At 29.4% G+C, this 15,598-nt stretch overlaps 2 protein-coding genes across 4 annotated transcripts; one reads left to right on the top strand and one right to left on the bottom strand.

Moving 5' to 3' along the window:
• The first annotated feature begins 132 nt into the window (after positions 1-132).
• Positions 133-6,881, top strand: LOC111029189 (UDP-glucuronosyltransferase 2B4-like). 3 transcript variants are annotated; one of them, XM_022308101.1, is made up of 5 exons: positions 133-311; positions 4,857-5,721; positions 5,810-6,035; positions 6,097-6,319; positions 6,399-6,881. In XM_022308101.1, exons 2-5 carry the CDS (start codon positions 4,915-4,917, stop codon positions 6,649-6,651), a joined length of 1,509 nt encoding a protein of 502 aa, XP_022163793.1. In that variant the 5' UTR covers positions 133-311; positions 4,857-4,914; the 3' UTR covers positions 6,652-6,881. The 3 variants fall into 3 exon arrangements, with proteins under 3 accessions (XP_022163793.1, XP_022163790.1, XP_022163791.1); XM_022308098.1 differs by lacking the exon at positions 133-311 and adding an exon at positions 982-1,101; XM_022308099.1 differs by lacking the exon at positions 133-311 and adding an exon at positions 4,463-4,758.
• A 3,037-nt stretch (positions 6,882-9,918) lies between these two features.
• Positions 9,919-14,153, bottom strand: LOC111029171 (ADP-ribosylation factor 6). Its single transcript, XM_022308060.1, has 5 exons — positions 13,468-14,153; positions 11,453-11,547; positions 10,567-10,670; positions 10,293-10,491; positions 9,919-10,232 (listed from the first exon to the last, which is right to left on the bottom strand). The coding sequence occupies exons 2-5, from the start codon at positions 11,532-11,534 to the stop codon at positions 10,090-10,092; spliced, it is 528 nt and encodes a 175-aa protein (XP_022163752.1). The 5' UTR covers positions 11,535-11,547; positions 13,468-14,153; the 3' UTR covers positions 9,919-10,089.
• Between the last annotated feature and the right edge of the window lie 1,445 nt (positions 14,154-15,598).

The following is a 15,598-nucleotide window of genomic DNA, read 5'->3' as shown; positions in this document are numbered from 1 at the left end:
GATGCCTTATCTTTCATAATAGTTGTTTATATGGAGTACTATAAACTAACCTTAACTAAATAGTAAATAATATATCCTGTTACATTTTTGGATGTAGAGTTCTAATTTTATTTGTATAGTAATAACTAATAATGTATAACTAATACTTAATTTATTACCTTTGGTGACGCGTAAGGGGTAATTATTCATGTCCAAATATAATTTTATTAAACACATACAAATTCAGAAAGTGGATAAGTGGATAACACTCGGCTGTACATTTGGTGTCATGATAATTTACAGTAATGGATGTGTTCAATTTAAATTCAAAGGTATAAAGTTTTTGCATATAAAAAAACAATTCTGAGCGAAGACGGTCTATTAGCCTATGATATTACAAGTATAATTTATGATTTTATTAGTAATTTATTTTACCTTTAAGCATTAGTACTACAGTACTAATTAATTACAAAAAAAATTGCCTTGCGTATATCTACCTATGTGATCACTAAATAATTATTAATCACTGTTCCATTAACTGACTAAATTAATAACAATAATAATTATAATCTTTTTCATGTCACAAATATAAACTGAAAACGATAAAGTAACAATATAAATGTCTAAATTCCGATTTATTAACTATGCCTATAGTTTAAACAATTGTCCCTACTTTACCTCGGATGATTATAATATTTGTAGTAGCCAAACATTTACATTTTTTCTTTATCTACCCGAGTTATTGATTCATTTTTAGTTATCTATGCTTGAGATCATTGAATTTTTAGTTATCTATGCTTGAGATCATTGAATTTTTATTATGAGTATTTACATTAATAATATTATAATCATGAACTTATACACACAAAGTAATTCATAAGTATGATACTAGAATAGCTTATTGGCTGATACCTATCATGATTATATAATAAGTTAATTATATCTTGGTAGGCACCTATTACAAATGCATTAAACTATTCAAGTATTAGTTTATGGGAAGGGGGAATAATACAATCCTGAACCCAGTTTCAACTGTCCATCAAAAAAAAAAAATAGTTCCGGACCACTGTCTGCAGGGTCATCAATATTTGGACTTTGGACTTATAATTAGGCATTAACTAGGTAAGAAGTTTTTATTTTATATTAATCATGTATTCATACTACATAGTTCTAGTACAACTTCATCTACAGTACGTATAAATGAAGTCTATATAAAAAGTCAAAATACATTAATTTACATGTTAGTATATATAATATTATAAACCTACCTACGTAATATTATGTGCAAAGGCATCTGTAGATTGCTTAATTGTAATTATTAAATTTATAAATTATAAATTTATTTTTTATTTTCTACACAGTTCCTACACAATATGTTTTTCAATGGCGAATTTTTTTTCCCGATAATCCAGTTCCAAACCCATAATATTTCGACTTTGTATGCACCCTTCTCCATTATTTATACCTCCATATTGGCTTCGAATTTATAACTACATAGGCTTTACATCAGATACTTTGATGTACTTATCTTGTTTCTTTTTCATATGTCAAGTTTAACTTTACTATATAATGGTTTGGACTTTAGAAAGTAACAGCCAACGATATAGGTTGTTTAAGTAAACTGTACATTGCTTAAAATGTCAACATTTTTTGTCAATAGTTGGGTAATAAAAGGTAAATTTATTAAAATATATCCCTTATGTATATCCATTAAATAAATATATAGCTATGTAAGTACTAAGTAGGTACCTAAAGGTATCGAGCGGAAATTTCAAGATAATAATTAGGTTTACCAATAAAATAATATCGTCCTTAATATTATAAAAGTAGGTAAGTTTTTAGTATTAGTATTAGTTCATTACAAATTAGTATGAAAAAAACACTGCCTATAAAACTGATACGATGGTCGATTCTTAAATAATAGAGAGAGGAGGCACCTATATGTATATGATATACTAATAATAGTACTTATGACCATAATTGCAATATTTTGAACTTGGACTATGGATTATAGTACCTATTATCGTACTCACACTCACACCTAAATAATATTAATTCGTATATAGTTTCTACCAAATCTAATGTTCAATCTACCTAATCATACATTCAGTCATTATCGGAAATCACAGCACACATTGCACCACGGTCTTAGAATTCATCTATGCCTATATTATAATATTTATAAATATTATTAGTTTGTATTACCTGTGGGCTGTGAGATACGAGTAGAGTTATAGTATTATAAGAATTTATAGTTTAATAAGAAAATATATATATGTATGTACGACATATTTTATTGGAAAATAATTGGTTGAAAAAAATGGTTTTTTTAATTATATTTAACTGGAACTGCATTGATTTGGAACATATTTTTTAAGTATTTGGTTGGAAACGTATACGTTTGAAAATTAAATTATCAGAAAATATTTTGCTAACGAATTTCATCGGAATAATATAAATTCAAACAGGCACGGACTTGCCCTAAGATATATATTTGCCGCAATCTTTAAATATTCGCCATATTCATATAGGTACATTCAGTAGTCTTATTGTTAAAGTAAACATATGCATAATACAAAGTACCTATATATTATGTAGGTAAATTGTATTGCAGTAACTAGTCTCATATTATAATTTTATTTTTTTATATGAATAAAATAATGTTAATTCTCTAAGAACTTCAAGTAGCTTATTGGTACCTACCTATTTATGTTTTTTAACATATTTTAAATATTTTATTTAAACGAAATTACCTAATTATTGTAATATTTTATAAATTTCATTTTTTGCTACCCATTTACCAAAAAAATGTTTATTATTTGCCCTAAAATGATGTAGCATTTCAGTACATCTGATAGACGTTGGACACATGTTACTGTGTCAGCCTATATATTGTATCTACAAAATAATTCGTGAATATTAATGAAAATGAAATGAAAATGATGACTATATTTTTAAATTGCCATGAGAAACCTTGTATTCAGTTTGACAACTGAAGCTTCCTACAAATACAAATTTTGCTAAACATAAATCGAATACAAATTTAAAAATTACTAATTTCCATAGAATATACTCGTAAATAGGTTTGTTATATTAATATTTGTTGAACATTTTAAGTCTTTTCAAACCTTCGTTTTTGAATAACAAAACATTTTTTTTATTTTTTCCGATTCCCTGTTGTATTATACTTACATACCTATATTCTTTTCTTCAATTTTAATAAACTTTTCATATTTTTTTTAATATTAAAATAATTTAACTATTCATAGATACTATATTTTCGAGCAACATAACTAGAAACTATACTATAACCAGACGCGTATAGCTAGTGGAAAATTTTGGTTGTAAAATTGAACTTTTTTATCTTCAATTATTTAAATTACAAAATATGAACCTAATAAATTATAAATACAAGCATGCTATAGAAATTATATGGTCTTGTCGAAAAAAATATATTTTTTGAAAATATTTAATGGTGGTCGCACCTCTAAATTCTAATCCCGTTCAGAATACGCTCAACTTACCAGCATATTAAACGTACTATTTAAGTAGGTACCTACTACTTAGAAAGTATTTAGGCTTATGAATTATGAATAGATACCTATACCTACTACCATTGATTAAATATACTATATTTAATCAATGTTACTACCTTATATAAAGGTGTACCTACCTATAACTCCTATTACCTTACCCAGAGGCATACGTACACGATACACATACCCAAGTAAAGATAAAATGTAAATACAAATTTAGTCAATGTTCAATTTGGTAAAAATCAAGTTGAAACTATAGTGGGTACAATAATTAGTAGTTATAGTATCTATTTGACTGCCTTGGTAATTTATAATATAAAATAGCTTTGAATAATAATTAATATTTTGAACTAACTATTATCTAATAGCCACTCTGCAAAGATGATGTCGGCGCTTTATTTGTTTCCTTCCCTGGGGCACTACCTAGCTCATAACACTGTAAATAAAATGTATTCAAAAATGAAATATTTATAGGTAATTTTCAAAATTTTATAACTGATAGTAGGTACCAACCAATTGCATATTTCAATATTTTACTTTCTACGAATTTTGGTACAACTACCTACTACAACTTACCTATTATTTAGCTACGTGCCTATATTTATAGCATTTATAAACTTATAGTTTATAAAATAAATTAGGTTAGTGCTTACTGTTTAGTAGATATGCAGGTAGATTAGTTTCAACTGAAGGTCTATATAGATAGACAGTTCTTTTTGAAATTGTCTTCGATACTATATTAGTATTAGAAATTGCTATGTATATTTGAAGGTGATAATTATTGTTCTCAATAAGCATTCGCGCAGTTTGAACTAATTATCCTTCATGGCAATAATTAAACTCGAAGGTTATAAGTTCGGTTCTTCGGTAGTTATAACTTATGATTAACACTCCATAATATAATTATACACTAACTGCAGGCTATATAGCTATTTTTCATATTGATATATAGATACATAAGTGGGTACATTGCATATACAGCGAGTATACCTCTTAAATTGTGTAGCTATTTTCAGTTTGCAGTATTTTGATGTCATTCATTATAGTAACTAGTAAGCACTTATGTCTTATACATACAACATACCCATACGTTATAAGTAAATCAAAAATCGTTTGAGCATAAGCCTATTTAATATACATTGTAAAATATATTTTAGTTACACTTATACAAACTTACATGTCGTAATACAAATTAATTTTTTTTACCTATATTGAATTTTACGATTGAATCAAGCATATTAAGGTAATCTAACCATTATGTTTAATAGTTATTATTACAGAAACAAAACCTATAAATTCTGACAAATTCGTTTACCTAATATATCATAAATCATATTTAAGGATTGATAAAAGCTGTACGCCCAATATTCGTGGATGGAATAAAGAAGCGAATAACAAAATGAGGTCAGCTGTGTTTGCCGCCTTCGTTTTTTGTGCCTTAACAATCGCACCGACCGGGTCGTCGGAAATCCTGGTCATATTCCCGACGACTGCCCAGAGTCATTACCGTGTCGTCCGACCACTAATCCACAGGTTGTTGGATCGCGGACACAAAATATTGGCCATCACCAACTTCCCGGATGCCGTGGAAAGAGCAAATCTATCACAGATAGACATTGCTGGGTTGAAACCGCATTCGAAATTCAAGACCAGCAACAATGGAATAATGAAATCGATAACTCGAGTAATCGGAAACGCCAACACATACGCGACTATTCTCAGTCATCCGACAGTGGCGAAACTCCTACAGTCCGGTCGGAAATTCGACTTGGTGTTGGCCGAATTTTTTACATCTACACCAATATTTGCACCGATCGCCACAGTTGTAGACGCACCGATTGTTGGCTTCTGTCCAATGATCACATTTCCGTGGATAAACGATGTGATGGGAATGGATACGACCATGTCTTATATGCCTAATATTCTCAGCGATTCCTCGGACCGTATGTCATTTTTCCAGCGAATCAGTAATATTGTGAAAACCGCAATCATCTACATCGCGTTTAATTGGATTTACACCCCCATAATTCGGCAAATTAATAATCATCATTACGGAATACAAACGGAATCAGCAATAAAAAGTATGGCTAATTTAAGCATGATTATGACGAATAATTATCACAGCATGTTTTTACCCTTTCCCCAACTGCCCGGAATCGTTGAGGTTGGTGGTATTCACGTAGTCGATGAAAAACCTATCCCGCAAGTAATAAAAAAATCATTACAAAGTATATTAAGGATAACCTAAAAATGTAATTTCATGCTTCAATGTTTGTCTGTTGATGAATACATAGGACTTGAACGATTTCATAAATAATGCCGATCGTGGTGTGATCTTATTCAGTTTGGGCACTGTGGTGTCGGAAGAATCGTTGAGTGCCGATAAGCTGTACAACATACTCGATGCATTTTCGAAAGTTAAACAAAGAGTCATTATGAAGTTCGATTCTGAAAAATACAAAATACAGTTACCAGTGAATGTAAAAATGGTCAAATGGTTTCCACAGCGAGATCTCTTAGGTTGATAGACAACGATGACATATTTTTTATACAAGCAAAATAATTTTAAAACGTTTTGTAGCTCATCCAAAGGTACTACTATTTATATCACACGCTGGTATGATGAGCGTAATCGAAACAATACACTGTGGTAAACCAATGGTAGCTATACCGATATTTGGCGATCAAATGTTTAATACCAATTTGTTGGTTGGAAAACAAGTGGCTGTCGCTATAGAATACAAACATTTGGATAGTGATCATCTTTTCAATGCTATTAATGAAGCATTGGCCGAGAAATATACGTATGGATATATCGAATTTCTTAGCCCTTATTTGATTTGATTTTTGTTCTAGTTTACTAAATTTGTTGTTTAATTTCAGGATTAACATGAAAAAACTGCAACAGTTGTATAATGATCGACCACAATCACCTCTCGAAACGGCAGTTTACTGGACTGAGTATGTAATAAGAAATAAAAACAAATCGAAAGAACTGTTAAAAAGTCAAAAGGTTCACTTAAATTTGTATCAATCGAATTTAATTGATATATTTGCTGCTTTTCTCCTCCCACTTATTGTGGTAATATATTTTATACAATGGAAAATGAAACACATATTATACAATGGACAATGAACGTCTAAAGCAGCATTAAGTGAATTATCACTGATGGCCGCATGTAAAGGGTTGTGATTGTTCTGTTTGTTCATTGTTAAAATGATTTTAATTTTGTTTTCATATCTATTCTAGTCTCTAGATTTCTAGTTTGAAAAATGAAAAATCCACTCGGAAATTTATAGCAACCCAAAACTGCTATGGAATACTATTATATGGAATACTAAATAAAAAAAATAATCACCTTAAAACTTACGGAATTTTAATTTTTATTACTTACTAAGTAAATTATACCTATGACCATCTGGCATTTATTATATTAGGTAAATCCAGTTCCACTAAGAATATTTTGATGGTTGATATTTGAGTGAAGTTTTGAAATGTATACCGCTTTTCTACCTTTTCCACTTGGTACCTATTGGGTTATGATTGTACACCGAGAACAAAAAACTTAAAAATAAATCAAAACATAAAAATACGTGGGAATAGACCGTATTGTAACTACACAATTAGGTTGATATTGCTATTATAGAAATAGAACTATACCTACAATATAAGTTACACTGTCTAATAAGTAATAAGTAATAACAATGATTTAAATAATTTATTATGCGAACGGATTGCGAGACACAGTCACCTAGACATACAGTTGTAGGCCCAAAGGGGTTGTAGGTATACATCACACAAAACAGTTATTCTGATTCTGAACCTCCCGAGTACTCATAGGTGCTCATTTTTCTTAATTTATTTATATTTATATATAGGTACAAATATTACCTACTAATTACTATTAAAAAAAGTACCTAATAGTATAATACAATAGGAATATAGGATGAACTATTTTTTACCGACTATATCATATATTATACTAAATTATATCAGTTATAACTTATAAGTTATAAGTAGGTAAATCAATATTTTATAATATTATATATTTCTATAATCATATATTAATATTTTAAACATACGAGTTACGAATCTAAGTACTATAAAACTGTACGATTTGCTTCGTGGTAGAATTAATATAAGGTTTAAAAATTGCATTGTGTAGAGTATACCTGTCAAAAAGTTCCATGTCTAGTAGTCAAATTTCCTTTAGGTACCTACATTTGACATTTCTATAATTCATCAAAAGTCTATATAAAACTGTTCTTATTTTAGATATTTTTTGATTGAAATAAGAAAAAATTAACAGTAATTAACTAATGAGTAATAACTTGTGACTTATGAGAATTTTTGTATCTGTTATATTTTCAAAATTAATTTTTATCAAAAGTTTTTAGAAAAAAAATTGAAAATTTGAAAATTTCATATGCCTAATAAAATTGCTATATTATAATACTTAGCTTAAAACTAGTCTAAATAAAATTATAATCACATTGTGCATTCTAAAGATAACATACTTTAATGGAATTCCTATAGGTATTGCAGGTTTCTAAGATTAATATTTTTTTAAACTACCTACATCAAAATAACTCAAATTGTTATTTTTGATATAAATAACCAATTGCCTAGGTAGGTATATTCAAATTCAATCTTCAAGACTTCAAACACTAATAAATAATGAATATAGTTTGGTGGCTAACTTTAATTTTTAATTCCAGTAAATTCAATTACATTTTTAAGTCTTAAATATTGAATATTGTTACACTTTTGATCAACAAAATAATTTGTAAGCGTTTGTGGTTTTAACAAATTGAGTCAAACGTTAAACTTCATACAAATAACAATGATAAAAAAAAATTGTTACTGCTATTCGAAACTGTTTGCATTGTTCAAAGAACAATTTATGATTTATGACATATTATAGCTGATGAAGTTATGAGGAACGTCACATGAATTTTTCAAGCTTATCAACTAAGAAAAAAATGTATGGGTGTGGGTAGTTAAAAAAAATTTAACAATTGGAAATGTCTATATATACCTCAAAAAGAGCAGACATATTTTGAAAATTATTTCAACATTAAAATTTTAATATTCTATGTACATTTTTTTTTATATTTACTTATTTTAATCTATTTATACCAAAAATCTAATTGGTTATACACACCATTCCACGATATGTGATACTGACTTACAACTTACAAGAATAAAATATAATATGGACTTTATAATGATAATTATTTATTGTTGTATGATATCTGATGTTCTTGACAAAAATTAGTTCATCTACTGTATTACTTTCACAGAAAAATTAATAAGTAAGTTCCTATTCTTAGAAATAGCACAGAATAGATTAAATAGAGGCTGATAGTGCCTGACAGTTCAGCTCCAAACTTTTTTCGTATCAATAGTTTATCATAAATTGAAGATTTAATATATGCCCATTAGTCATTATAACTGATAAGGTTTGAAACTTCCTTTATTTGCACAAGTATTGGTAATTTTGAATATGACCCCTTCCCATTCAAGTACCAACTAGATCCAATTTGCTATTAGAAATCACCTCCAATGTTTAAGAATGAAACATTCTTATATTGTATACCTCACTAGGTATGATACACAGAAACAGAAGATTTAAAACCAATGCATTTAAATTTTAAACTTTAAATTTCCTCAGAATCTAAAATATTTTTGTGAGATTTAGTCAGTTAACTTCGTTCAACTTGACATAATATTATTTTGAGCTTCATACTTATCAAAAAAATTGTTTCAATTGCCGAAAGACATTATATATTTTTATATTATATATATTTTCAAATATTTTTACCGGAAAAAAAATCCACATCACTGTAAAACTGATTAATTCTTTGTTCAGTTCAGGATCTAAAGGTAAGAGGATTGTAGAAATTGTACCTTGCCAAACATATTACAATTAAAAAGATAATTTTTTTTTTTATATATTTATTCAATATTTTGTACAAAATAATAAATAACAATAAAAATAAAAAATAGGATTCTTCCACGCATGAAACAATATTATTACAATTTTTTAAATAAAATCCTAATTATTATGAACTGTATTTATGTATAAAATATTATGATACTTAGTACATATTAAATAAACTAATTTACAGGCCTGGATAAAATATTCTAAACTTGAGAACAAATATTAAATCATCATTAATTAATTTATATGTATAAATATAATAATATTGCTTACTTTTTATTGTTTAAGCTAATATGCATAATGATACTGATTGGGAATCAATTTACAAATATACACATCAAAAGGATAGTTAGGCAGTTTTAGCATATTATGACAATTTTGTTCAGTACATATTACAAATTATAAATATAATATTAAAACAATTGTGAATAATTCAGTATTTTATTAGGCCAGTCCTCTCAAAGAGCAGTTATTTATTAAAATGGACATCTTAGTTTAAATATTGATGTTCACTTTTACATTTAACAGGTAATGTACTCAATTTGTACGTTTGGAATTTCTTTAAGTCCTAAGCTTCTTTTAAATTGAATAATGATATAATAAGTATAATATTGTGTTATACTTCGGTATCATTGTTTAAAATTTGATGTGAGCCAAGCAAGGCCTTCATGTAATCCATCTCCTGTGGTAGCACACGATGGTTGAACATACCAATTTCTATCTCGTATTCTTGTTAATCCAAGTTTTTCTTGTATTTCGTGTGGTTTCATTGCTAAATAATAACACATTAAATCAGGATGAATTTAAAATTAAAAAGTATTACAATGCATACCATTGGTCAAGTCTTGTTTGTTGGCAAATATTAAAATTATTGCATCCCTCATCTCTCTGTCATTTATTATCCTATGTAACTCTTGCTTAGCTTCATCTATACGATCACGATCTGCACAATCCACTACAAAGATTAAACCTTGTGTGCCCGTATAGTAGTGTCGCCATAGTGGACGTATTTTGTCTTGACCTCCGACGTCCTAAGAAAAATTAAATTGACCATTTATTTAATTTCATATTTGCATTTAAACACAACTAATAACCTAACAACTTACCCAAACATTAATTTTCACATTTTTGTAAATTACTGTTTCAACATTGAAGCCAACTGTTGGTATTGTCGTTACAGATTGACCCAATTTCAATTTGTACAAGATAGCTAAAATATTTTAATAGGAAAAATGTCCATTTGAAAGTTATTTAACATCCATAATTAAAATAAAACAAACTTATATAAACTAAGGTACTATAGAATATACAAATCAGTTAAATATAAAAATAAAACAATAAGCAACGTAATAATTAAGCTATTAGATCTCCATACGGATACAAGTTTTGCCTCACAATTTTGTAACAACAGCTTTAGACCAAAATATATTATGGGAGCCCTTATGCTTATAGTAAATATCAAGTTTTCATCTTTAACTGTAGTATCACTCTTAGATAATATTTTAATGAGTATTCTGATTAGCTTATGCATTTTAATTGCTATTATATTAGTCATATAGGTATTCAGTTAAATTTAAATTATAAGAAAAATAATATAGTATACAATTATTATGCCATTATTCAATATGAATTGTAAATGAAGTATTATGGTCTTACAAACGTGTTTCAGCATTTAAAATATGGATAAATGTAATAAAGTAAAGTATTTAGTTAAAGCTACAGAGTAAATTCTAAAATAATATTACAATGAATAACCAAAATTACTTAAGAAGAATTCTTAAGGTATGTAATTTAAAATTAGAAAAAATAGATTGTTTTAAACATAACTTCAGTTTGGCAACTATCCATTATTGAAAAGGAACTATATGAAGTATTAAAATTGTAGAATATATATTGTAAGAAGCAAATATATAATTTAAATTTTCAATTATTAAATTAACATACATAATTTATTTATAAGCTATAAATCTTGTTTTTTACAAAAAAGGATACTTGTTTTTCCAGCTGCATCCAAACCAAGCATAAGTATTCTCATCTCTTTGTTACCAAAAATTTTGGAAAGCAGCTTTCCCATAGTGATGGATTATCTGAAAATGAAAACAAAAATAATATTCTATCAATTATTATAAATGTAATTATTTATAATTAAACCAATGACTAAAAGTGTAAATAAATTTTAATAGGTAATTGATATTAATATCAGGTGTGGCTCTTAAGTTGGGATACTAAGGTCATTGAAGAAATGAAAGTTCAAATAGTAAAATAGTTATATCTAGATTAATTGTAAACTACAAAATTTCAATAAAAAAAAAAATAGTTGTATTGTATAATTTTATGTTTAGGCAAGTTGTAACAGTTTCTATACTAATTTACCTATTTTGAAATTATAAATGCTTTATCAGTTTTTTACACAGCAAGCGCATTGTAGATTTTACATAGATTGCCTACACCAAAAGGAGTTTACATTCAAGATTTTCAAGGAAGAATTTGGAGTGTATCGATACGTATCGAGGCAATTTTGAGCGTTCAAGAAGTTACACGTGCAGTATACAAGCGATACGTACCGTCCCTTATTGGACTCGGACTTTGATACGAGGTGGTACGTATCGATACGTATCAAATTTTTCTTCTTGAAAATCTTGATTAGTTTTGTTAAAATGTAAAGTTAGTTGGTCAAGAAATTTATCAATACAAAAATACAAGGGAGAATGTAATTTTCACGCAGTTTACCCATCATATCACCTATACCTAAATTGAAAAAGGGCAGCTAGATAATAAGATATCCTAAAGGCCTAAACAATTGATATTAAACCTATGGATTTATTGATGAGGAATTGTATAAAAATTTGTTAGTCAACACAACTGATACCATATTAATCACACTATCATTAATCTTTTTACACTTTTGTTTAAATGTTAGTTTTTTTATCACTAAGAAGCTTCAGTATGAGCGAGGAGAACCGTGGTTTCTGTCTCCGTTATAATGGCTAAATAGTGTATGTTCAGGGAAGATAGGAAATCTATGTTTAATATCTTAAACCCTAATTATTACTCTAGATGAACACATTTAGAATAAAAATTAGAATAAAAATTTAAGCAGAGCTTAATATTTTAAAGAACGGGAAGTTACACCTACATTCCATGTATTTACTTAGAATAATAAAAAGAAAACAAAAGTATAGGTAAACAACAAAAATTTGTTTAAACTTTATATTTCTTTTACTGTATATTGTACATTTAGTTTTAGTACATTTTAACAGTCATAAACACCAACAAGAACGTCCCCAGTTGAGCTTATGTTTAATATGTTGGTAAAAATGCAAAAACAATAAAAATTTATATGAACAGAGATAGGTAGCTCAAGTGATATATTTTTGTGGATCATAATTATTTTTTAAGTAGAAATGTTATTTAGTTGTAAAACAGTTAACTAATACACATTTGTTGAAAAAAATAAAAATATGTTATCTTTAATAGGTACCCATGTAAAATATATTTGAATAGACATTTAAAAGGTACCTTTGTAAAAATTTGAGTTCTGTTACAATCTTAGATTTATAATGAATAATGGGTAGGTAACTATTGAATTGTTATTGGTAATATTAAACAATCGACATGTAACAACATTTTGATAGTAATTCAACATTTAAAAACAAATGTAGACAGCCTTGAATAATTACTAATGTATGTAGGACATTCAAATCATTTTAAAATGCATAGCACTATAGGTATATTTTATTATCTTGCCGATAAAATGTAAAAGTTTTTGTGACATGTGTCTAATGACCAAAACCTAACAAGCCAGAAAAAAGAAAAACGGACACATTTACCCCTCAGGGGAAATAATTTCACACAATAAATGCTCAGCAACTAGTGGTCAAAACAGTAAAAAAGGCCAAAGTTAGCACACGTACCCAAAAGGCATATAAATATTAACACAAAATATCCGCAGAAGCGGACGGTAATGTCATGATGTGCGCGTTTTACAGGCACAAAGTTCTACGTACCAGTGAACATTTACAGCGGACCGGTGACAGCGGGCAGCGAATGTTCAGGCCAAATCTTGTTGTGCGGGCTCGATTACAGCGGCGTCACGGTATTCGGTCATCTCGCTCAGCGTCACAGCAGTGGCACGACGACGGTAGCGGCGATATTTATTGTACGTTACCGTCGCATACGTCAGAGATTTCAATACCTTACAGACGGTCACCCGTGTTCAGTGTGAAACCAAGCCAGTGCCCAGTGGACGACGCGATATCGTATCGGGTACCGCGCGATATACGATATTATAATGCGCGATAACGGAAATACGGAATCAACGGGTTTGGGACGCAAACGTCGGGCAATAAATAGCGCATTTGCCGTAGTCGGCGGCGGCGGCGGCGGCGGCGGACTATGATCGACGGGAGCGGAGAAATGATTAGTCTAATGACAAAAAAGTCGTGAACGGGAGGAACAAAAACACGGTGACGAGTCCAAAAAAACAACGGCGGCGTGCCCGACGACGGGCGATAAGTTGGAAAAACGAAACGCGTTATTTTATTTTTATATTATTTATATGAGTTGTTTTTTTTCCTTTTTTTTTTTTCTATCACTATTCAGTATTCACTGTGAATACAGCGAATTCGTGATATTGTATATCGTATACCTATCTGTGTGTGTTACCGGAGCGAAAGACTGCTGCGGCGGCGGATGTTCAGTGGGGTGTGCAACGGCGTGGGGGGGGGACGTATTCGAGCGATAACGAACAAAAACTAACGCTGCGATGAACGTACAGGCACGTCGCGCGTCGTCGTCGTCGTCGTCGTCGTCGTCACCACCGCGGCCCGCGGACACGCAACGGCCACTCCGGCCATAGTGCAACTAGGACACCGACCGTAGATAATGGAACAAAAATATGATTGTTGCGTGATAAGCGCCCTGTATATGAGACGACCGTGGACGTAATGTGGTGTTGTTACAGAACGAATTTAAATTTAAATTTATTAATTATTTTTATTAGTTTTTACCGTACAGACTACGGAGTGTAGTGGTGTGCACAGCGTCTGCTGCTGCTGGTATTGCTGCATTATTGGTTTTCGGCAATCCGCGGCAATCGACAAAATAGATTTATTTTATAAAATACAAATACAAATTAACAATCATTTAAATTAGGTACCTACCAATTATGTTGTCTAAATTTCAATCGAAAAGTTGGCTATCGGCATTCGTCATGTTGGAGTTATTTAACAAAGTTGTAACAACACAAACAAAAAAAAAAATAATCACGCATACAATTTTTGTTATTTTAAATTTTTAACTATTTGTAAGTCGTAAATCATACCGTGTCAGGCTGATCGTGTTGTCGAATGTCGATCACTACAATATTATATACACTTATTAGTTATTATTATGTGATGATTTTCCATTGTACGACAACCGAAGTTTTATTAATTATCATGCTTAATCACTTATTTGAGTTACTATAATTATTGTCCAGCTATCGCATGGTTTGAAAATGTTTAAAATATTATTTATCATCGTTATTACTTATTACTTATTACTTTACATGAGCCGGTTGGAAGGAAAATGGCGCACTGGGAAAATAAATTATCACTTTTACCCCCTATGCATTCATAGTAAAACTACCAAAATTCCACAACACAGGGGAGAACTGTATCTGTGCAGTAGTTTTTATTATTTGAATAATATAAATACACTTAAAGTTATTAGTTTGAGAACATTAGGTTTTTTTTCATTTAATTATGACAAATTATTGGCTGGTGCTATCAAAAAAATTAAAACTACGTCACAGATTAAGTTTTTCCCTATGCGTTGTGGAATTTTGGTAATTCTGATATTATGAATTCAGTCTACAGAGGGAGTAAAGTTGTTCCACGCAAAAACAGTTTTTGCTATGTTGTACATTTATAAGACGGAGATCGGGAGATGACATTTGGTTACTACGTCCTCTTCATTTCGAACTCAGTCACACAGATATTGTTAATTGTATTAATTTTTAAAATCTTCCTATTCTTGTTATTTTTTTTTAAAAGAGTCAGAGTCAGTGCGTTTTTTAGTACAAAACATGTATTACAGGAAAAGCTCTCACGCCACGTAGAATTGTCGGATTTCGTTAATTTTTTTTTTATTTAAAAG

This window comes from Myzus persicae, unplaced genomic scaffold, assembly GCF_001856785.1.
Source record: "Myzus persicae strain clone G006 unplaced genomic scaffold, MPER_G0061.0, whole genome shotgun sequence".
Lineage (NCBI taxonomy): Eukaryota > Metazoa > Arthropoda > Insecta > Hemiptera > Aphididae > Myzus > Myzus persicae.
This window is presented reverse-complemented; position numbering and strand designations above follow the sequence as displayed.

Bases quoted from the DNA above. Each gene is read 5' to 3' on its own strand.
- LOC111029189 (XM_022308101.1), top strand. From the start codon at position 4,915: ATGAGGTCAGCTGTGTTTGCCGCCTTCGTTTTTTGTGCCTTAACAATC. The intron at 6,036-6,096 runs GTTGATAGACAA...AACGTTTTGTAG, and splicing joins TCCACAGCGAGATCTCTTAG to CTCATCCAAAGGTACTACTA. The intron at 6,320-6,398 runs GTATGGATATAT...GTTTAATTTCAG, and splicing joins GCATTGGCCGAGAAATATAC to GATTAACATGAAAAAACTGC.
- LOC111029171 (XM_022308060.1), bottom strand. From the start codon at position 11,534: ATGGGAAAGCTGCTTTCCAAAATTTTTGGTAACAAAGAGATGAGAATA. The intron at 10,671-11,452 runs GTATCCTTTTTT...AAAATATTTTAG, and splicing joins GGATGCAGCTGGAAAAACAA to CTATCTTGTACAAATTGAAA. The intron at 10,233-10,292 runs GTATGCATTGTA...GTTATTATTTAG, and splicing joins CAAACAAGACTTGACCAATG to CAATGAAACCACACGAAATA.